The 24542-nt window shown below is 38.3% G+C and overlaps 2 protein-coding genes across 11 annotated transcripts in view; one reads left to right on the top strand and one right to left on the bottom strand.

The window, feature by feature from the left end:
• FILIP1L (filamin A interacting protein 1 like) overlaps positions 1 to 20392 on the top strand; it is a 304769-nt gene extending 284377 nt beyond the window's left edge. For 5 of the 6 annotated variants that reach the window (XM_073231768.1, XM_036998635.2, XM_036998636.2 and 2 more), the window contains one exon: positions 1726 to 5648. In XM_073231768.1, coding sequence (XP_073087869.1) covers positions 1726 to 4522 — 2797 coding nt within the window. In that variant the 3' untranslated portion in view covers positions 4523 to 5648. Of the gene's footprint in view, positions 1 to 1725; positions 5649 to 20185 lie in introns of those variants that run through there. The other variant, XM_036998633.2, reaches the window with a different exon arrangement.
• Positions 1 to 24542, bottom strand: part of CMSS1 (cms1 ribosomal small subunit homolog) — a 382078-nt gene that overhangs the window by 352429 nt on the left and 5107 nt on the right. The window contains exon 2 of one of the 5 annotated variants that reach the window (XM_073231770.1): positions 13459 to 13491. The exons of the other annotated variants lie outside the window; for them this stretch is intronic. The gene's annotated coding sequence lies outside the window, so the exon portion shown is untranslated. The remainder of the gene's footprint in view (positions 1 to 13458; positions 13492 to 24542) is intronic. 5 annotated transcript variants of the gene reach the window in all.

Genomic DNA, 24542 nt, shown 5'->3' on the forward strand with positions numbered 1-24542 from the left:
CAGTTTACCCATAGAATCTGCCAGTGGCTTGTGAAGTCTCATGACCACTCAGGAAAGAGACACCATGTTGTTCTTCTCAGGCTCCTAGGTGTCTCAAATAGGGAGTGGGACAGGGCCAGAAGCCATGGGGAAGCCTTCTGCCAAGACTGTGGATGAGATCATCAACCACCCCTCCCCAGCACCCAGCCCAGCTTCTTCAGAGTTTCACAGGCCGCAGCCCTTGGGCCAGCCTCTGTCAGGTTCTCAAAACAGGAAAAACAAAAAGTGGATCCTCCCCATAAAAATGTTTAAGAGTTCTTACATTACATAATTATTTTAAACATGTTCCCCTCTGTGTAGTATAATTACAGAAAAAAAGCAGATTAGGACCTCAAAAAGGACTCTATTTCCAAGGAGACTGCCCCAAATTAATTTCCTTTTAAAATGTCCTCTCAAATCCTTAAACTTTCAAAAACAAAGTTTTATAGCATGGATTAAAGACATGCATTGGATAATTGATCATTCCTAATAGAAAAGATATATTAAAACATTATGAACTCTTTATGCTTGATCAGAAAACAAATGTGGGACAAGTCCTTTAGTTTAATTTTTCAGGGATTCCATTGTTTTAGCTTCTGTATAAGAACATTGCAAAGCTATAATTACATCCTCTATAATCAGCTCACCACTAGTGTAATTAAGAGTGCCACAAATTTAAACTGTGACCTTACTCCTGAGGAAAAATGTGCATGTTAAATGCCCTCCTGTTATGCTGATACATTTAAAACATAAAAGAAAAAAAATAACATGTTGTAACAAAATTATCATTTAAGAGGTAATCGTTACATTCCTGACAATAGAGTTTTTTCCTCCATCATTTCTAGCATGTGACTCCCATCAATAGGCTCTTTCCTGTCAAACCCCATGTCCTTCCATCTATTACGAAAAGTCTAAACCCCCTTAGATGCCTCTCAGCTCCCCACATGGATCTACCAGCCACCATGGGGATAAAGATAAATGAGAAGTGAGTGACTGCCGGCACAATGTCTTGCTAGTGTAAACCAAGTTTTAATTGGTAGAGAGATCCATCAGTAAAGTGAGTAACTAACCAATGTGAATAAAACCTTAACCATGAATCAAGAAGTTGAGCACCAAACATTAATGTACCACTCAAGCAAACTGTCTGATAAATGTAATAACCATATTAATAAAAAAGAACAGCAACAATACTCACCAGGTGCTAACTATGTGCTAGCACTGTGAAAATCTTAGATGAATTATCTCATTTAATTTTCACACATGTCCAAGATAATACAATTATTGCCTCCATTTCTCATATGAGGGAACTGAAGCTCAGAGATGTTAAATAAGTGCCCAGGTTAATTAACCAGTTAATTAAAGCCAGGTCCAACTGAGCCTCAAACTCATGCCTGTTTTTACAGCCCTCAGACTACACTGCCTACTGATTATGTTATCACACAGCAATTCAAACTGAACATTCTTTCCCTTAGCTCCTCTACCAAGGCTCCTGGGAAACTGCATCTCTTACCAATCCATAAAGGGTGGAGAGAGTGGGTAGTGAAAAGAAAAACCAAGATACCTGTTCATTGAAGCTCTCCTCCCCTCAAACTCGGGAATTTCCTTCCATATTCTGTATGAGCTGATTCCATCTTTCTAAACTACATAAATGTTTAGTCATAGCTGGCAAGCTACTAAGGCACCAATCACACTCTTGTTATTTTTCAGACTGAAGAGGCTGACGGACCGGGAAACAAGGACCCAGGAGGAGGAGGAGCGAGAAAGGGAGAAGAGGGTCGCTGCCCTGAAACAGGAGCTGAGCAAACTCAAGTCTTTTGCTTTGATGGTAGTGGATGAACAACAAAGGCTGACGGCACAGCTTGCCCTACACAGGCAGAAAGTCCAAGACCTAACCACAAGTGCAAAAGAAACTCAAGCTAAACTAGCCCTTGCTGAAGCCAGGGTCCAGGAGGAAGAGCAGAAGGCAGCCAGACTAGAGAAAGAACTGCATGCGCAGACCACAAAGCTTCATCAGAACCAAGAAGTAATTATGGCAAAGCTCACCAACGAGGACAGCCAGAATCGCCAGCTTCGACAAAAGCTGGCGGCGCTCAGTCGGCAAATTGATGAGTTAGAAGAGACAAACAGATCTCTACGAAAAGCAGAAGAAGAGCTACAAGATATCAAAGAAAAGATCAACATGGGGGAATATGGAAACTCTGGTATAATGGCTGAGGTGGAGGAGCTCAGGAAACGTGTGCTAGAAATGGAAGGCAAGGATGAAGAGCTCATAAAAATGGAGGAGCAGTGCAGAGATCTTAATAAGAGGCTCGAAAAGGAAACATCACAGAGTAGAGACTTTAAACTTGAGGTTGAAAAACTCAATAAAAGGATTATGGCTCTTGAAAAATTAGAAGATGCTTTCAACAAAAGCAAACAAGAATGTTACTCTCTGAAATGCAGTTTAGAAAAAGAAAAGATGACGACAAAGCAGTTGTCTCAAGAACTGGAGAGTTTAAAAGTAAGGATCAAAGAGCTAGAAGCCATTGAAAGTCAGCTGGAAAAGACGGAGTTGACACTAAAAGAGGATTTAACTAAACTGAAAACATTAACTGTCATGCTGGTAGATGAAAGGAAAACAATGAGTGAAAAATTAAAGCAAACTGAAGATAAGTTACAAGCTGTTGCTTCTCAGCTTCAAGTTGAGCAAAATAAAGTGACAACGGTTACTGAGAAGTTAATTGAGGAAACTAAAAGGGCACTTAAGTCCAAAACCGATGTGGAAGAAAAAATGTACACTGTAACCAAGGAGAGAGATGATCTAAAAAACAAACTAAAAGCAGAAGAAGAAAAAGGAAATGAACTCCTGTCCAAAGTTAGTATGTTGAAAAATAGACTTCAATCACTGGAAGCAATTGAGAAAGACTTTCTAAAAAACAAATTAAATCAAGATTCTAGTAAGTCCACAGCAGCATTACACCAAGAAAACAGTAAGATTAAAGAGCTCTCTCAAGAAGTGGAAGGACTGAGACTCAAGTTAAAGGATATGAAAGCCATTGAGGATGACCTCATGAAAACAGAAGATGAGTACGAGACTCTAGAACGGAGGTATGCTAATGAACGAGACAAAGCTCAGTTTTTGTCTGAAGAGCTGGAACATGTTAAAATAGAACTTGCCAAGTACAAGTTAGCAGTAAAGACAGAATCTAGCCACGAACAATGGCTTTTTAAAAGGCTTCAAGAAGAAGAAGCGAAATCAGGGCACCTCTCAAGAGAAGTGGATGCACTCAAAGAAAAAATTCATGAATATATGGCAACTGAGGACCTGATATGTCACCTCCAGGGAGAGCATTCAGTTCTGCAAAAGAAACTCAATCAACAAGAAAACAGGAACAGAGATTTAGGAAGAGAGATTGAAAACCTCACCAAAGAGTTAGGGCGGTACCGGCATTTCAGTAAGAGCCTCCGGCCTAGTCTCAATGGAAGAATCATCTCTGAACCTCAAGTATTTTCTAAAGAAGTTCAAACGGAAGCAGTAGACAATGAGCCACCCGATTATAAGAGTCTCATTCCTCTGGAACGGGCAGTCATCAATGGTCAGTTGTATGAGGAAAGTGAGGACCAGAATGAGGACCCTAATGATGAGGAATCCATGCTGTCCGTCAAATGCAACTCATCTACTCCCTGTCCTGTTAACAGGAAGTTATGGATTCCTTGGATGAAGTCCAAGGAGGGACATCCTCAGAATGGAAAAATACAAACTAAACCTAATGGCAACTTTGTGCAACCTGGAGATCTAGTTCTGAGCCACACTCCTGGGCAGCCACTTCACATAAAGGTTACTCCAGACCATGTACAGAACACTGCCACTCTTGAAATTACAAGTCCGACCACAGAAAGTCCTCACTCTTACACAAGCACTGCAGTGATACCAAACTGTGGCACTCCAAAGCAAAGGATAACTATCCTCCAAAATGCCTCCATAACACCAGTGAAATCCAAAAGCTCTGCCGAAGGCCTCGTGAATTTAGAGCAAAGCATGTCCCCAATTACTATGGCAACCTTTGCCAGAGCACAGACCCCAGAGTCTTGTGGTTCCATAACTCCAGAAAGGACAATGTCGCCTATTCAGGTGTTGGCTGTGACTGGTTCAGCTAGCTCTCCTGAGCAGGGACGCTCCCCAGAGCCTATAGAAATCAGTGCCAAGCATGCAATTTTCAGAGTCTCCCCTGACCGGCAATCATCATGGCAGTTTCAACGTTCAAACAGTAATAGTTCAAGTGTGATAACTACTGAGGATAATAAAATCCACATTCACTTAGGAAATCCTTACATGCAAGCTGTAACCAGCCCCATGAGACCTGCCAGCCCTTCCACACCATTGCAGGATAACCGAACTCAAGGCTTACCTAATGGGGCACTAAACAAAACAACCAGTAAAGTCACCAGCAGTATTACTATCACACCAACTGCCACACCTCTTCCTCGACAATCACAAATTACAGTAAGTAATATATATAACTGATGACCCTCACCCTCATCCAGTCTATACTGATATTATTGCGAGGAACTCAGTCCTTTTTAATTATCCCTCCACATCCCCAAAAAGACTCACAGAACTTGTACTTTGGGAAGGTTTGTGCATGAACTATTCGAAAGTATCTGAAACTAACTGTTGCCTGCATAGTCATATCAAGTGTGCACTTACTGTATATCTTTTCATTTACATACCCATATGGAAAATATTTAGTCTGCACTTGTATAAATACATCTTTATGTATTTCATTTTCCATAACTCACATTAATTTGACTGCAACTTGTCTTGAAATACCTTAACATTTTAAAGCAGTAAATAATTTGTTATTTTTATCATTGCTTGCTGAATTTTCTTTTGGTCATTTTGTGTTACACTTTTGCATGTACAATACAATTTTATTTCCTGTTCATAGTGTCTTTTAATTCTTCCTTAAGAACAAACAGGACCTACTTCCCTTTTACAATTCAACTTCTGATCACAGAGGAAGAAGAGGTTCAAATAAATAAATAAATATCTATGTATATTTGATTTATAAGTGAACTAAAGGATCTCTCAGAAGCAAATTTCATGTCATGCTTGAGATGTATCTCAATATCTCTGCTTAGCACAAGCTAGGAACTTAGGAACTTAATAAATGTTTACTGATAATAACTGGATAAAATAATATTACATAATTTGCTTTTGTGAGCACATATGAGCTGATAGTGACAGTAAAAAGCTTTGAAATATGATAGGAAGCCAGAAAAGGCACACTTAGAAACACAAGTTACAGTAACAATCAAGAGTCTATATTAGACAAAACTCCCATTAAACAAAACATATATGTCTATATCCAAACCTGGAATCAGCCACTGTGACATATGCTCTTGAACTTCACATATGCTCTGTTTCAAAGCAAAAATTCTATTCTTGTTTGTTTTTCCTATTTGGCCCTCAAAATACTTTGGATTACTTAAGGAAGGTACTTCCTACTTTGCTTGTAAGTGGGCAACATTCAGAAGCTTACAACTTAAAATCATGCGTTTTTTGTTTGTTTCTTAACCTCTCAACAAGCAAATAAAAACCAAAGATAGTTACAAACACAAGTTATAAAAAAGGTACATTTTTTTAAAAAGTCATCCAGTATGTTAGTTGAGGGAACTTTCTTCTGGATTACTGTTATGCCATTTGCAACGTAGGTGAGAAACACTCAGCCAAAGCACCTTAAGAATTCTGATACCAGTTCATAGGACTCTGAGCATGATCCATACTTACGTAGCAAGAAACAACAGCTTTCAGAGGAACATTTTAAATTACAAATCTGGTCCCCAAGTCAGATTCAAAAAGATGATTTCAGACAAAGTAGCTCATTGCCATTTTCCCTTTTCCAACCTAACAAATGTTAATTTAGTGTGGTCAATTTTATTGCCAGTTATTGATTTTAAACACAATTCATTTAGACACCCAAACTGTGAAGATCTCTAGAAGTAAAAGGAATCTTTCACAATTATTCTCCTTTTCCCTGCAAAATCAATTTTATGATAGCAAAGCAAGGATTTGTTGACAGAAACACTTCCATGGTGATGAACCGCAACACCAATGCTGTGGGCTTGCATCATCATTAAATAAATTTGGATGAAATCTGAGGCTGGCGATGAATGAGAAAGCTTCTGTTTAAACACATTTATCTTGGGATTTCGTCAGTGACCCAACTGTATTATAAAATATATGATGGTATAAATGTTTTTCAAAACTACTTTTCTTTTTAAGTCACCTTGGCTTAGAACTTTAGAAGGAAGTACATACTTGATTTTACATCTTTCTAAGTAGTTACTGATAATGCTGCTGCATGAGATGTTTTTCTAGACAATAATCAATAGAGGGTACATGTAACATTTTGGAGGGTAGTGATGAACTGATCATAAAATTGTAAACAATTAAGGAACAAAGTCTTTCCAGTGTTTCCCATCCTTTGTCATACAATGGCACAAACAGAAAACATGTTTCCATGGCACTGGAGACAATGGATGAAGAGGCAGAGATGACCAGCCAAGGCGCTCATGTCACCCACAGGCTCTTCCTGGCTGTCCAGAGTGTTGAAGGCAAGATCCATTCTTAGCTCACTCAAAACTAACAGGGCTCGAGAAGGTCCGGGCTATCCATTAGTACATCCATTTTGTAAGGATTCAATTTCTTATCTTATGTAAGCCAGGGAATTCTCTACAGTAAATTTAGCACCACAAGTCCTGTGCTCCATGATAATAATGCAGAAATTCTTATTTCATCATTTTCTCTAGACATTAACTATAAATAGGCTTCCCAAGTGATTAACATTACTGGAAGGTTACTGGGCTTTCAAGGAATAGAACCTTTAAAGAGGTTCCTCTATTAGGAGGACTACCTCAGTATCGTAATTCATATCAGCATCAAAATTTAGGAACACTGTCATATACCAACATATATAGATTACTAAAAGTAGTACTAATTAAGGCTTATAATAAAGAAAGACACCATAATTTCTGAAAAAAAGCAACTTTCCTTTTCTCTAAAATCACACAAAATGAGTCTAGATTTTTGGCTTTTAATTTCAAAATTAATTTTTTATATCCACATGTACATATGTTTGGGAGGTTACAGAACTTACTCTTTCATTCACATGTAATGACAGAAGAGCCTTAAAAACTGGAAAACCTTCATACGAGATATGTGAGGGTGGATGGTTGCATTCTTGGAAGAAGGTCCATGAGGGGCTCATAGGAGAGAGACTTATTTTATATATATCTGAAAAAATAATGTCTCCCTTTCATTTCATTTCATCTGAAGCCCCACCTTCAGAACCAAGTTTCATTTTACTCAGTCCCCCATCTCCTTAACATTTTGAGCTACAGCACCTATCATAGATTTGAATGATTTTACCACATTTTTCTTTCTTTCAAGAGTAGTGGCAAAACTTTCCCCACAAGGATGCCACTGCTCTCTGGGGCACTGGCAATAATAAAATCGTCACCCTTACCAGAATGAAAATGTGTATTACTACAATCTATGTATGTTCAAGATGATGACAGCAATACATATACTGTACTCAGAGGTCACCACAACTACTTGTCACAATGCCAAGGCATTATGAATGGGGTCTTTACTGACACCCAAAGGATTAAATTAGTTTGCACTGTGATATAGTCATAAAAGGAATATTTTAAGTTCTTAGACTTGTAGCCTAAGGATTTCATGACTGCTATTGACCGAAGTATAACTCCACAAAAAAACATGTTTTTAGTAGCTTCTTTGATGCTAAGTCTTTGCAAAGTAAGTCTCCTTTAAACTTGTTAGACAAAGGCATGGAAAAGGTCTTTAACATTCTAGTTCTATACCTTTGTATTCTTGTTAAGTCTTTTCCCTCCAAAATAATCGTTTTGCTTTGCGATCCTAAAAGAAAAGATAATCAGGCAAAAAATTCTTGCCCAGAACATTAAAATTAGTGTTTCTCAAAGTAAATCCAAGATACATGTTTGAGAATCCCATGATATTCCAAATCCAAAGCTATCAAATCAGAATCTCTGAGGTTAGGGTCCAGGAAGCTGCATTTTTAACAAGTTCCTCTTCTGATCAGTATGCACCCTAAAGGAGGAATACCATTGTTTTATATATTCCACCATTGATAAACATTAGCAAATGTGTTCTATCCTCCCACTCTTTTATCAGAATGAATTATACCTGTCCCAGGAAATGTGATTATTCCGCCCTCTAGTGGCTGGCATGAAAAATACAAAGCTTTTTTACCAGATTTCTTTTTATTCGAAAGAAAAGCTCAATAAAAATTACCATTTTATAGGGTGGTGATGTTTCCAGTTTAATAACTTGTAGCAAAGCAGATTCCTGAATCTTTTAACTGCACAGGAACAGGCTCTCTGACACCTACAAGCTCTGTTTCTCCCTCAGATCACAGAATATCATCATAATCCTACAGCATTTCTTGAGAATGATTTAAAACATGTATTAAAGAGAGCAGTTTGGATGAACCAAAACAAGGCACTCCATTCACCTTAGGCCACAGTGTAGCAAATGTAAGAAAGACCAAGGAAGATAAGTGGTTCAATAAATCCCCAAACCTTAAATCCATTTAAAATTAATTTCATTTAGATTAAATTCCAAGTCCTTTCCTTCCCAACTAATGGACTCTTTCACTGTGCAAACATATTAGAGCAGTCATTCCCCCAAAGGCAGCTTTTTAGGGTAAGGAATCCTTATGGAGTCCAGCAAGCTAAGTGGCCAATACTTTATCTTTTGGTAATGAATTAACACTGTTCATATGGAAACACATACAAATGTGTGTACATTCCATCAGGATACCAGATTTTACACTTAGAATGGTGCCATAAAAATGTACTCTGGGCTAACCTTTGGCAATGCAGTAAGCTATCCTAGGAATAATTTTCTTGTGGTTTCATTTTCAAGTTTCACTTTTTTCTTCACAAAATTATTGGCCAAAAGAAATAAAATTTATCTGAAATTTTTTGGTAATTTTTTTAAAGCCTAAAATTAGTTTTCTTATTTTAATGAGTCCCTTTTTTCCCCACAGCCAAATGGTCTTATATAATATTTCTGTAAGGTTACCTATGACAGACTTTTTTTTTGCCTCTGGCTTTTGTTTTTTAAAGGCTAGTCAACTTTGGATAATTAACAATGTTTGTAGGCCTTACAGACCTAAAAGGTGGTCTCCTCTGCCATTCTTTAGACCTCTGGAAAGACAGAAAGTGTTAACAAATTGACATAGCACTCTTGTCTCAGTGACATGCACAATGTCTCAGCATGCAGCGTCTCCTCTTCAAAGCACCACAAGGATGCGCTCAGTCCACTGATCATGATATACTTAACTGCCTACCTCCTACCCAACACGGGCAATATTATGGAGACAAGAGATTTTACTATGCTTCAATTTCAGCAAGGAAAGGAGAGAAGAAAAAAAGAGTATCAGACAACATTTAATCAAGTGACAAAGTAAATTTTGTAGAATAAATTAAAGACTAAGGGGGACTACAGTAGATTAACAAGATTTCATAGAGCAATTGAGACTTGAAACTGTACAAGGAAACTTAGATAAGTGGAGTGATTTGAGGGAGGGAGTACTTGAAGTAGGAATACAGAAAATTTAACAGTTCAAGTCTTTTCCAGTCAGCTACGGCGCTCTGGACAAGTCATTTAATCTCTGTGAAATAAAGACGGCTGGACTTGGTGATCTCTAAGATCACATCTAGTTCTAACTTCCAAAGATTGCCAAATTCTTTCCAAGTCTTACCACTCTCCTTTGTTTTAAATTCCTTACGGAAATAAAGATGGGCATAAATAAACAAACCAATTATGTGCATGAGTTTCCTTTCAGAAATTAAATCTCTCCTTCCTCATTTTCCCACTTGTAGGTGTCCTAAGTACTAGATGGGCTCTAAAGATTTGTTTTCTTCTCTAAGAGTCTATGTTAATGTCTTTGAATCTTCACCATATCTCAGCTTTTCTCATTAGAGCAGTTTCTCAACTTCACGGCTATTAACAGTTTGGGTCCAAAGATTCTTTGTTGCGGAAGGTCCTGTGCCTTGTACGACATTCAGGAGCATTCTTGCCTTCCACCCACTAGATGCCAAGTAGCATCCCCTAACCATGAGGAACAAAAATGTCTCCTGATAGACAAATGTTGTCTGGGGCGCAAAAATCACCCCAGTTGAGAAACACTACATTAAAGAGAATCAACTGACTTTATAAGCCAGTTACTCTTTTATATTACTTGGTGTGGGAAAATTTAACAGCTCATTTGAAAACTTCTGCCTGTGTATAGAGGTAAGAATCTTGAATCTGACTAAACCTAAGTCTCAAAGCAAATTAAAAAATCTGCCCTGAACAGTTTCACTGCAAAAGGATTGTTTCCACTAACTTGACAGATTGACCCTGAGCATGTGCATATTTGAACATTTTTAAAATATTTGTATTAATAGCTTATACCTTAGTCTCTTTCAAAGATACCATATTATAAACTTAAGTTTCAAATGAGCTTTCCACTTCTCACATGCCTTTGGGAGAGATAAAGAGAAGTCTAGACAACCAACCACATTTGCCTTATGGGGGGAAAAATGGGTTTCAGTAGGATTTCTAAGAACTTTAGAGAACTTTTTACTACTTAGACCTTTCTAAAGAGTCCTCCCAAGGAGTTTCAGTTCCCTCTGTATTTGCTTATAACTGCCAGAGGCACAAATATCTTCTCTTAGGATACAAGCTTGCTTCATTTCTTAACAAATCACCTACAAGAACAAACTGACAAATATTTTTGAAGCTCCTAATATTATTCACTGCTGTGCTAGGCAGCTAGGTAACTATAAGATTAGATTTAAGGTGGGAGTTGGGGACTGCCTTAAAAGGTAATTAACAGAGAAAGGATTCTATATATAGTTAAGTACCATAGGAGTTTGGAAGAGGAGCAGGTTACTCTGGGGCAGGGTTGGGGTTAGGTTTCAGACACAGATGACTTTTGAGCAGGGACTGGGAGATAAGGAAGACTAGGATAAAGAGAGGACAACAGATGTTTCAGGAAGGTGCTCACAAGAGCAGAGGTGTGGGAGCAGGTAGGAGAACAGAAAACCAATGTTTAAGAAAATGAGTGTAATGTGACTGAAGTTCAGACAGGTGGGGCAGGGGTAGGGTTCGAGGTCCTGTCAGGCTGTGAAGGGCCTTGAATAAAATGCTAGGGAGCACTCTGTGTCCTCAGAGAAGGCTTCTGGGTGGTGAGATAATGGAGCAAATGAATCCTTTATGCACTGCTATTTCACTTCACAACTACTATAGAAAGTGGGTATCATCACAATTGTAGAGAGATAAAGATTTTAATTCTGAGAGTTAAGGAAAATTGCTCCATGGCCTTTCTGCTGGTATGTAACAGAACTGAGACTTAAACAGAAGCATAACTGCCCCATTCTCTTCCCATGGCAACATACTGAGTTGCTATTTCAGGGCAAGGGGGAAGCATAATAAATTGCATTTGATCCTCTCCGTTACCTACGTGTATAGACAGACTTTCTAACATTACCTCCCTGCATTCTGCCACTACCCAGAACACTCGGAATGCTCCTGTAAATACACAGGGCTTTTCTCTTCCTTCTCCCCACTGCTCTTCATGGATAGAATTCTCTTCTCTCATCAAGGTCTCACACTGAAGTCTGGCTCGAGTCTCATGTCTTCTATGATCTTTTCTCATAGAAATCTATAATCACCACAGCCAAGAATGATCCTCCTCCCTTCCAACTCTTCCAGTCTCCCTGAAGCTTCTATTAGGGTAATGGGGTCAAGCCCCACACAAATAGGCTGGCCTAGGGAAGACTAGACAGGAGATGGGAGAAAGCAAAGCCAAAGAGAAGCACAAGTCCTCATGGTCAGGAGACTGTACTCAGCAATGGAGCTGCAGTCCAAGTACATCTATCCTACAGCAGGATTCCCTAAGAGAGGCATGAATACCAGGATGAAGAACAAGCTCGGACAGGCTATCAATATGCACAGAGATGGAGGTACCTGGTAGGCCTCAGAAGTGGCTAGACAGAAAAGTATCAGAAGTGAATGAAAAGGATCCATAGAAAGAGCATCACAACCATGCAAAACAACGCTTTTAAGTAGGTGACAGTCTTGAAAGTGAGGACCTCTAGAAAAGGCAATCAAGGGATCAAGGCCTAGCCACTGTAAAGATAAGCACAACCAACTTAGCCCTGAGGTGGTCAGATTTCTGCCTTTGCAGATGCACAGAAAATCTTCCTAGATGGTATATCTTAATTCACGGTTTCCATTTCTCAAGCAACATCGTAACTTACAGGCTGGTGATCCCAAAATCACTTAAAAAAAAAAAAGCATTGTGTATTTTCCCAGTTGAGGTGGAGAAGTGTCAGGGTTCAACCTTATCAGTCCCTAAATTCTGCTTCTGATTCAGGATTAAATAACTTTAAAGCAAGGAAGCATCACAAAGAAAACTGCCATTTTAGAGGAAAGTCTTCAAGTTGGTCTCCATGCATCTCTCATAACAATTAATTTCATATAAAAATTTGCTTCAATGTAGCTACTCTTCAAACAACACAAAGTAACTCCACAAGAAGGATTTACTATCCTTCACTACTACTAAGTGGCTGTTTTTTTTCTTCTCTTAAAAAAAAAATTAGAGCTATTCCTTTTCAGTTTTGTCTTTCAATGGTGTTCTTGCCTGAATCCACAGCAGTTTTGAGCTTCAGAAAAGTACAGTTTTACAGAAATAGAACAAAAAGCTGCACAGATTCCCAGAGTCCATGTAACATGAGAAACATTTAAACACCTGACAGTCTCTTCAGAGTAACAGTTAGGGTCAATGGGTAGGGACAATACTGAGAAGGATGACATCTCTCACAGTGACAGATATAAGCAGTATAATTTTTTTATATATAAAACTTTTTTCTGATTATAAGAAAAATAAATATTTATTATATAATTTTCTGGAAAATATAAATGCTGCTGGAGCCACTGATTTTATCTTCTAAGAAGAGTAATGAGAGGACTTAAGGAGAACAATAGATACTTATTACTATTTTTTTTTAGACCAACCTATCAACTATGGCCCTATTCCAGGTTTTCTCAGACTGCCAATGAGGAAGGAAATGTACTTTGGGGGGGCCATCCTGTAATTACTGAATGCTCCCACACCAAAGAGTGGCAGATCCCCATACAGAATGCAAGTTCACATAATCTGTCTGCTCAGCCCAGACACAATAGCTGAGGGGCCAGCCTGGACAGGATTTCCTTTCCCCCAGCTAGCGAATGAGTGCCTGCATAATGGTTGAATCACTGTGCATTGTTTGAGTACTGGGAAGAAATGCCTCCTTAGGGGGCTGCTCTCTAGTAGGACCATTGGCCTTGTAGAAGGGATGTGGTTACATCCAAACAAAACTCACCTCTCAGGCTCTAGGAAAAGGATGTAGAAGTACCTAAGGTGGGATGGGAAAAGAGTGTCAGGTGACGACAGTTTAAGTCACTTGAATGATATTAACAATTTCTCTATGATGATTCTCAAAGTAAAATCTCCAAATTTCCAATACCTACTGAACAGCTCCAAATGGAAGAAGGTCCAACTATACTTCAAACTTTGCATGTGCCCACACCCTGGTTCACTGTCACTCTTGGGTTACTTTTTGTTTCATGTCTGATGATGGTCCACCACCTTCCCTGTTGCTCAGGTTCAACATCTGGGAGCCATTCTTCACTTTTCTGTTCATTCCCCAGATGCAGTTAGCCACTCTACCCTGGTATTTCCTTCTCTGCCCTCCCCCTTTTACTTGCGCTACTACTCTCCAAGTCTAGACCTCAGACAGATGGTTCTGTTAAGATAGATCATCTACTACATTTAAATTCTCACCTCTGTAATCCAACCTTCACTCACGCTGCTAGTGATATTTCTATAACACTGTCCTGATCCTGGCAATTCTCCAGCCCCCATTCCCAAACAGCACTTACTTAGCACTTATATTACTGAGCACCCAAAGTCCATATCTCCATCTCTTGCTTTGTCTCCCTTTGAAACTCTGGACCGCATCCTCCACCCTCACCAGAATATGGCAGTGACGATCCTCCCACGTACCATCAGGCCTCCTTACCCTGTACCTTTGCTCATGCTGTTCCTAGGGCTGAAACAGGGCTGCCCTTCTCTTTGTGCATTGTATTGAAATCTTACTCCTACCTCAAATACCAATTCACCTAGAAAACCTTCCTTATTTTTCACAATCTTCCTCCTGAGTTTTCAAAACATTTCTGTTTGTACCTCTATTATAGCACTTCATTTTGTCTCTTGTCATAATTATTTATTACCCTTTTAGACTACAATCTCTTGAAAGCAAGAATCAGCTATCACTTATTTTTTTAACTCTTTCTTCAATATTTCTCAAATGCAGTCACAGATCATGTTTATCAAAATCACTTAGGACTGCACAGATTTCCATATGCCCAGATCTGTGAAATCTGATGCAGGGAATCCGCATATCGACAATCTGTCTTGGTCATTCTTGGGCTTATAAAGTTTAAGAACCACCATACTCTGTTACTCAGGACTTAAATACTGCTGGTAGTAGGTGCTCAACAAAGGCTCACAAGGCTAACAACATACCTGGTGGCCAAAGTTAGCTTGCAGTTGTTCTTTTCATAGAATCACAGAATCTCAGGATCAAAGGACTTTATAGATAGTATAACTGCTTCATTTTTTGAACAATTAAAAGATTAGGAAATGACAAGAAAGAGAAGAAAATAACTTGTTATCAGGTGAACTCTAAAAATGAAAGACTCAACAACCAGACCAAACAGGATAAGGTGGAAAAAGGATGTATGAAGAGATCCTTTCCCATGCCAGAGGTGGTTAGAAACACAGCCCAGTAATCAGCACCGCCTGGTCGGCTGCCTGGACTCCTGTGCTTAGTAACATGTCTTCAATAGTTAACTGCAGGGGATAACAAGGGATGGATGAAACAGTTAACAATATAATAACCAAAGAATATGAGTTATAATTATGATCAAGAAACAGGCATCTTAAGAACATATAAGAAAAAAGACAAAGATGATAACGTTGACATTAGTAACAACACCTGGCACTTTGCATGTGCCAGGGACTTTCCTATACAGTATCTCTACTCCCCAAAAGAACAAGTGCCAATAAGTATTCTAAGCCCCAGAGAAGAGTTACAGACAAGGAAACTGAGGTGTGCAGAGGCTAACTGGCCTGTTTGAGGGCACACAGCTAGTTGGTGCCAGGACCAGAATAGAGACATCCATCTGTTTGGCTCCACAGCCTGAGCTCTAGCCACTAGGGTGTTGTAAAATGTAAGTCTATGAACAATTTTTAAAAATGAAATGGGTACAAATGAAGAACTGAGAAAGAAGGGGAAAAAGGTATCAAAAAAGAAAAAAAAAAGATGAGGGATTACCAAGGAAGACAAAGTTCAAGGTTAGTATATTTTATTTTGACATATTATTTCTACATGGGATGCTGTGTGTCTGGGCACAAAATGGAAGCAACTGGGTAGGAAGGATTTTTGAAAACTCTTTTCAGTGCTTACTCTTGGATTGCCTTCACTACTCACAGTGTAATTGCAGAGAGACTGGGAGATGACTAGGTATAACCACAAAGCATGCCACATTATAATATAAATGCATCTATTGTCTCTAAACTTCACCTCTACACTGGACAGCTCTTTAATAACCATAGCACTGTAACTCAAAACCAAATATTTTCTCATAGGACGTTAATGGAAACAAGCTAATGAAACTACAGTTACCTTTTGAAGGCCCTTTTGCTATATAAGACTATAAAATCTTTAGTAACAAAGTTTTATTGTATAATGAGGAAGTTCTGAAAAAAGTCATGAGAAAAAAAGCTAAAGTAGCATATGAAACTCTGGGCTACCTGCCAGATTAATTATGTTATTTTTTTTCTTCTTTTGTTCCCTTTTTTTTTTTTAAGAAATGAGCACTGGTTTACCAAACAATACGAAAGTCAAAAGGCAACATTTCAGAGATATTTTTTCTCCAGCTTAGCATTTCCTCCTTTTTACCACCATGTTCATCATCATTACTTATGCACTTTCCCCTTGAACAAAAATGAAAATACAAAACACTGTCACTCCAATAACACATGGCCCTGACCAAGTCTTCCACAGTTGGATCCCTGAGAGAGTCAGGCAGTCCAGAACCCGCCCCCTCCTTACACTACCACAAATCAAAATGATCAAAGTCTTTGGGAGTCTTCTTGAGCCTTTAAAACTACAACTAAAGGTGTAATGAGGGGGCCTGCAGTCCCTGGAGTCAAGAACACTCCTGAGGGAACACTGCTTTCTTACACAATATGTTGCCAATACATCTCTAAAGTTCAAAGCACTTACAAAGTTAATTTTATTCAGAGAAAAAGAAACATCCTGACTCCAGCTGTCTTACTATGATCTGATAACTTCCCCGTATAGGCTGATTTTATTCTAGTATGTTTTCAGATGTTTGCCCTCCATGATAATGTAAAAGAGCACAAGGATCAAGTAGAAATTGGCCTACAGAATTAAGACTTCGAATAAAACTGAAACCATTTTCACCTTTCTGTACTTCTGGTCACTAAGGCCACTGTCATCTAATGACTTACTGTAACAGGAATCTTGCACATCGCCCAATTTCTTTTAAGAACCCATCTACCAAATAAGCCAGCATTTTAAGAATTTAATGAATGCATTCCACAAATATAGTCCTTTTCTTTGTATTGCTCCTCAGATAAAACCAGTGCCTGTGCCTCACTGAACTTGGCATCCTTCAGACTGTAATCCATTTCAAATCCCAATCTCCATGTTGAACTAAGTTAAACATTTTTAAAAAATGAGTTAAACATTAAAAAAAAAATTATTTTCTTCTATGAATGAGCTTTCCAACTTGCTTAATCTCCCAAAAGACATCTGCTTTCTGATGAAATCCAGGAACCTCCAACTCTGAGTAGAACATTCATTGTGTGGTCTTAAAAGAGCCATGTGTATGGATTACCCTTGCAATATACACTCCAAATTTGGATAAAACCTTCTTGCAGCTATTTGACATAATGTTCTATAAAACTGCTCCAAGAGATGACACATTTTAAAACTCCACACCGCATTTACTGAAACATGTCTAAATATAAAATTCATACAGAAAAAAAAAAAACAGGCAAACCCACAGCACTATTTTTAAAAGATTTGAGAATGACAGGGTTTTCCTAAAAAAAAAAAAAAATCAGCCTTTGCTGCCATCTAGAGGCAAAAACTTTTTAGTGAAACCAGAGTTACCAAGAAAACAAAATTAACTTGCAGCATCAGGGGTGTGGGAACAATGGGAACCCGTTAGGGCAGCTAGCCCTCCCACTGAGCTCCATTCCAAGCCGCACAGTCTTCACCAGCACATAACCACACAGCTTCATGGGAACAAGCCCCACCAATACTGTGCTCTGTCCTCAGCAGGTTTATTGGACAGATTTTGGTTCTAAATAACCTGTGGTACTCATTAAAAATTCATGTGCCCATACGCCACTCCAAGACAACCCAAGTCAGTAGATTCTGAGATGGGATCTGGGCAACTGCAGTGTTTTTAGAAGACCCATAGGTGGTTCTGATGAGCATCTAGGGAATCACTGGGGCATGCAGCCCTGGCTTTTCACAGCATTGAACCTCCCACACCCAGGCAAGCCAGAGTTCCAGATGAAAGAAAACTTAAAGCTTACATCTAAAGGAGGTTCAACTATGGCAGTGTTTCTCAAAGTGTGGTAGGCTGATAAACTGCGTTGGATGAATCACCCTCAGAGTTTATTAAACAATGTGGATTCCTGCACACATCTATATAAAATGAGTTACAAAATTTAGGTATAAGGTCCAGGAATCTATTTAAATAGATCCCAACACAGATTTTTGTATACTAAATAGGAGAATCACATCTCGACAAAGTTAAAGGCCATCACAGAAACCTATCTCGGAAAGGCTCTTGTTAATGCCATGTTCACAAGATCAGCCAAATTGCTTTAGTCTGTCACTGATTTCAACTGCAGCTGCTACTGCTCATGGTTTGGACGGTAAGGGTGATGCTCACAGAAACATCCTGATCCCTGAAGTGTCTCCTTTCTTTTTTATCCCTCAATATAAGTTGGTGTTGCTTTTTCTAACTGTATATTTATTATTAAAAATGTAGAAAATATAAGAAAAATAAAAAGTACCTATAACTCTACTAACCACAGTGAACTACTGATAGCACTGGTATATTTTCTCCTAGTATTTTCTCTTCAAACTTACATTGTGCAAGCATGTGTATAGTTTTACATCCTGCTTTTAACATTTCGGAACAAACATTTTCCTCTATGTTCAAAAGTATCATTATTTAAAGACAGCATAATATTTTTATGTGATTACAGTAATTCATTTACTCCATCCTGATCTTAAACTGTAAGATACCTTGCCTGCATCTCTGATTATTTCCAAGAAAAGACTCCTAGCAACAAAATGAATGAGTCACAGGGTGTGAATTTTAGGGATCTTGATACATGCTACCGAACTACTCTCCTAATCATTACTGAGGCTGCCTATCTCATGAAACCCTTACTGGGAACTGAATTTAATTTTAATTTTTTAAAAAGCTCTATCTATTTGAGAGCTAAAAACGTTGAGTGAGCATTTCACCACTGACAATGAGACTATGAGGACAGACTGAAAAGTAGGATAAGGTTTAAATAAGGAGGAGACTGATATCGGAGTACCAACATCCCATTTGCCATGGTTAGTATAAGTACAAAAGTACTCACAATCAGTAAGAACACTACAGTCCAAAACCTCTTCTAACACCTACACATAAAGAAGACTGACTACATGTACAAAAGAAAGCATACTCCCCATATAGCTTATCCTTAACTGAAGGACTCATATTTTTAGCCAAGTCTGTAGTGTTCATTTGAAAATCTAAATATGGTTGCTATAAAAGTCAGGGAGCATTTTAAATAAGTGAATGTTTACATAAAGGGATAAAGGGACTTCACTCTATCAATACAGTAAGTGGAAACAAATTTCTATAGAATGAAAAACAACACAAGAAGGGTTCCCATGAACACAGTACTAGAAATCTGTGATGAAAACTACAATGCATTTTTTAAAGACATATTTTTTAGCTCACAGCAAGAAAAGGATAATGCAACCACAGAGGGGGGAAAATCATGATCAGCAGCAGCAGCAGCAGCTATAGATTATAATGGGAGAACTACAGTTTGCTGAGACCTCTCTCCCATCTCATTGCCAACAAGTGTTCTCATTCAAGAGTATCTTTCCTTAATAAATGAAAACAAAAGTAATAGTTCTAGGTAAATAAGAACTTAATCAAGCCTTCAATCTTTTTACACTCCACAACCTACTCTCCCAGTTCAGAACACTGTAAGTCTTCCTTCACCACCCATATGTTAACAATGCATATTAATACAATCCTGCCTCCACAATGTGTCTCCCTTCAACCTATGTGCTCCCTATTCCCTGTCCCCCACCCCCACACACAGTCTATAGAATCAGAAACAATTTTTCCTATCTAGCCCCAGCCTACATTCCCATTTCTCCTCTACAATACAACTTAATTTGAAGTCACTGCTTTTCTCAACTGTGTCCAATGTCCTACCTCATGGACACTGCTAAAGTATTCCTTTATTCTAGAATGCCCTTCCATTCCTGCTATTAAAAACCCTCAAAGTTTTGGAGGCCCAAGCCAAATGCTACTTTCTTTATCAATCCCTATTAGATCCCTCAGTTGAAATTAACCTTTCTCTGGTAATCTCATGACCCTCTGAGATTAAGTTGGGACACTACTCTTGTTTATCTCCCATTATACTAACAATTGCCAAAAAGCAAGAAACATAAGCTATTTATCTCTGTATCTAGTACTATCTGCTGTTTAGGGCCTTGCACACAACACATGGTCAAGACATGTTGGAAGAATTGCTTTTTGAAATTTTTATCTTCAACCTGATAACCTTAAATCTGATGAGTCTCCACAACCTAGTACTTTCAAAGAAGCCAACTCCTCCAAGTTCACTCTATGTCCTGAGTAATGTCTGCTTCTCCACCAACTGTACCATTAATTACTTTCTGTTCTTCTGTTTAATTCAAGATCAAGGATGTATGCAAGCAGAGAATCCCAACACGGATCCCTAAATCAAAATCTACAGCCACCACTAAGCTTTCCCCTAAAGCTCCCCCAGGGCCTATGGATAAGCCTATTTACCACCCTGGCTGTGGGAAGCTACACATCATAAGGACTATCACCTCTAACACTTTCCTCCACATTGGAGGGAAAAGGTAAGTCATACCAGTACAGTGCCTGCATACAGAAATATCTGGAAAGCTGATATTATCAGTGCAGAAGGCCTAAGAAGAGCTCTCTCTCCAGAAAATGGTGAAGCAGCAGAATTACAGATGGTTCCTTCATAAGTTGCCAGACATGAAAGAGCAGTGCATCTACAATTATTTTACCTGTTTACGTGCATATACTTATATACACAATCACAGGCCCAAATACACACCTCAAATCCTCCCAATTTCTCATCCTACTGTAATCCAACTCACAACTGGACTATCATTAGCCTGGGATAGAACTGAATTCATTAAAACAGTGCAAGTTTTCTGATGAACTCAGAAGTAACCGTTCATTCCACAGAACTTTACTGAATACTTTACTGAATCATAGTTTGCTAAGAAGATGTGTTAGTGAGAATGCCTAATCCGCTTCAATAAAGTCAGATTATTTCCATTAAAATGACAGGACAATTAATCACATCTCTTCCCTGAATCAACCATATAAAAAAAATCAGTTGATTCAACAAAAACTTGGGATCAGGAGACTCAAATTCCAATCCTAGCTTTTCACTTGTTTGACACTGAACTTAATTTTCATCAGTCTAGGCCTCAAGTTTCTCATATGTAAAACAGGAACACTGAATAATTCTTGAGGTCTCTTTCAGTTCTGATAAACCAGAAGTATGTCCAACTACAGAGTGTTGAATTCAACCAGTCACCTCTAAGGCAGGACTTGGATCCCTGGAAGTAACCTAAAATAATTCTTTTCATCGCACTAAAAGCTCTCTGACTGAATTAAGAGAAAGGTATGTCTGTAATTTAGTGTGGACAGAGAAATACAATGATGTTTTAAGACAAATACGGCATTTTTGACATGGGAGACAGGTATATTAGACAAAGCTTCAGTCAGGAAAAAAAAATCCATGACGAGCATGACCCAACATTCTTTGTGATCCTGTACCAAGAACTGGAGGCCTGATCTTTGAAGACATCCTCATGGCTAAGGACAGTGCTTTAGCCAGCTACCCTGGGATGGAGTCAGCAGAGCAAGAGCAAAGGAAGGACCAGTCTTCACCCTCATCTAGCCACGTCTGTTTCAGCACACTGATGTCACTATACAAATATTCCTGGGCCCACTCCAATTTCAAGAAGGAGGAGAAGGAGCTGGAAGCTCGATCAACATTGGGCTGTGCAAGCCAAAGAGAGGGACAATGTGCAGCAGTCCCAGCAGGCATGTGGAGGAGGAGAAGGTGGGGAGGTTGGGTAAATTAAAGGTCTGAAGTGGAAAAGTCTAAGTTAAAGGAGAGCTGTAAAAGAACAGTGGAAGGAAGTGGACTACAAAAGAAAGTGATGAAACTCTGACACAAACATAATACAAGAGACAGTTCAGAGTGAAGTACAGGGCAGAAGCAGGCGGCTGGTGCAGTGAGAAAATGTGTAGCGTGCTTAGGGCTGTGCCTGACATAGGCAGGTAATGTTAAGAGAACAGAGGATGAGTGAATGAGCTAACTAAGGACCATTCAGTCAAGACATTAAGTGGAATAATGTGCTAAGAGATAGCAATGGACAGGGTCAGGAAAAGTAGTTATGCCAGGTGACATTCACCATGGTTAATTATGCTAACAGAAAAGAAAACACTGGAGCTCCTACAGTGAAAAACAAACAGACTGAAAAGAAGCATAAAACAGGAATATAAGCACCAACAATACTCCCACAAAAACAAAATACCTGGGAACATTTTACCTTAAAGAGAAACACAAAATTTGTATGTTGGAGATTCCAAAATTGGTTTCACCTAAGTCAGGAGACTCTCTAAAGTACATTCTCATGCCAAGATGGCATAGTTCAAGAGCAAACAAGAAAATGGGGACAAGATACTGTACAAAGTATTAAAAAAAAAACAGTAGGAATATAGACAAAAGCCTTTAAAATAACAAAGTCTATTTTAACAAAAGGATTAACAACCAAAATCTATGCTTCCTTTAAAGCAATACATACTACAATAAAAAAATGCATAAAAAGCTTAGAACAGGGAATACTATTTGGAGTTCAACAGTGTTTGACCTACAACACAACCGAAACATAAAGAATCCTGCCTCTTGAGCATAATCCTGTTTCTGCAGAAATGTGGCCCCTCTGAAGCACCATGAAAATAAAAGAAACTATCCTAATTAAATCCAGAGTGACTTCATTGATTTTTTTAAAAAGCAGCAGGTAAAAATCCAAGTGAATGAAAACAAATCCACTTTAAAAAAATATTTTAATAACCTGATACTTCTATGCTGGAGTCTTTCCTCAACCCTTCATTTACTTAGCTTCAATGATTTTTGTCATTTTTGGGGATAAAGTATTTGATTTTAATAGGAATGTGAGTGATCTAATATACAACTGATAATTATGGACTGAGTAATGGAGTAACTGATGTAAAATTGCACAACTTTCTCTGGGGTATATTTCAAATTCCTGCTGTTAGGGACATGTAACATACAACTCGTGGTCTGACACTGAGTTTGGGACAGGGGTCTGCAAATTGCAGTCTGAAGCCCACATTCAGCCCACCATCTGTTTTTGTAAGGCTTGCAAGCTCAGACTGTTTTTACATTTTTAAGTAGCATAAAAAAAATCAAAAGAAGTATACTTTATGAGATGTGAAAATTACATGAAGTTCAAATTTCACTGCCCATAGATAAGGTTTTATTGGAACAGAGCCACACTCACTTGCTCACAGATTGTTTTTGACTGCTTTTATGCTATAGTGGCTGTGTTGAGTAGTGATTGCAACTAGACAGCAAAACCTAAAATATTTACTATCTGGCCTTTTACAAAAAAGTATGCTGACCTCTGGCCTAGTGTGAACTACACTAACAAGGAACCAGGAACGAGAGCTTAAGAAGAACTTAATCAACTAATTCTGAAAAGCAATACTAGCAATTTAAGAATTCAATTAAGAATTGTAGACCGCTGATGAAAATAGGTAAACTACATGCAAGCTGTTTGTGATATATTTAGTAAAATAAATAATTTCATGAATACACTAGTATTCAACTAAGGACATCAGATAAGAACGGGTCAAAGGATTTCTGCCACAAAATAATGTAATGGGTCACTGTTGGATATGAGGGGGGAAATGGAAGTATTTCTGGGCCTTCCAAATTCCTGGTATCTTTCAAGAGATTAATAACATTTAGCAAAATTACTGTGCAAGTTATTAAAAGAAAGATGTGTAAATTTGTAACCTTAAACATTCATAGTTATTTCCAAGAACCACTTGTTTAATCACTTGTAAGAATCATGGCAATTGTATACAGTAAAACTAGCCCATAAAGGTTATGTTTGGGCCCACTTGTTACACAGTCCTCAAGTACTGAATAATGACTAATAACAGTGTTCTCTCTCTTCGGTTTCCTTCCCCTAGCCTTTAAAAATTTATCCTGCCCCCTGTTTTTGGTCCTTGAACATTTCTCTTAAAACATTGCTTGCATTTTGACTGAACTACATCGATGTATAAATTCCACAATATAAGCAAAATATGTTTTTTCCCTCCAACTTCATTACAGTGTCTAAAATAGGGCCAAGTATGAGAACTCAATAAATGATTTTGAAAAAGATATGCCCTGAAGTTGACCTTCTTTGTGCATCATGAACATCTACTGTAAATATTTCAAGCCTGAATTTTCTATGTAGACGTAATGCTTTACAACATTTACCATACATGGCTGCCTATAGGTAAAATTAAAACTGTAAAGACCTAACTCCAGTTTGAGAAAAAGAATAAAGAGCCAAAAACCAATTATTCAGGTTTAAAAGATCCAAGGGGTTACCCTATTTCATCATTTCCAGAAGGAATTCTGAATAAAGCAGTGTGATGTGAAGGAGGTAGTATAAAATATTACAACAAAAAAAATTTACAATGCTCATTTCAGCAGTCTCAAACAAAATAAGCAATCACATTGATTCTAGGTGACAAAAACTGTCACCAGTAGGAATTACTGGCTCATTTACAAAAGCAAAAGTCTGTTGTCCCCTTTCAAGACATAATTTATAAAACTAAATCTGAATACTGTTAGAATACGTCAGGGGACACAGTAGTACAATTAGGACTTCTAACATATTTTTAGAAAGAGAAAGGCAGCATCTCCAAATCTTTCAAAAGCCTGGGCAGGATTTTGAGA

The sequence above is a fragment of the Manis javanica genome, chromosome 3 (assembly GCF_040802235.1).
Source record: "Manis javanica isolate MJ-LG chromosome 3, MJ_LKY, whole genome shotgun sequence".
Taxonomy (NCBI): Eukaryota; Metazoa; Chordata; class Mammalia; order Pholidota; family Manidae; genus Manis; species Manis javanica.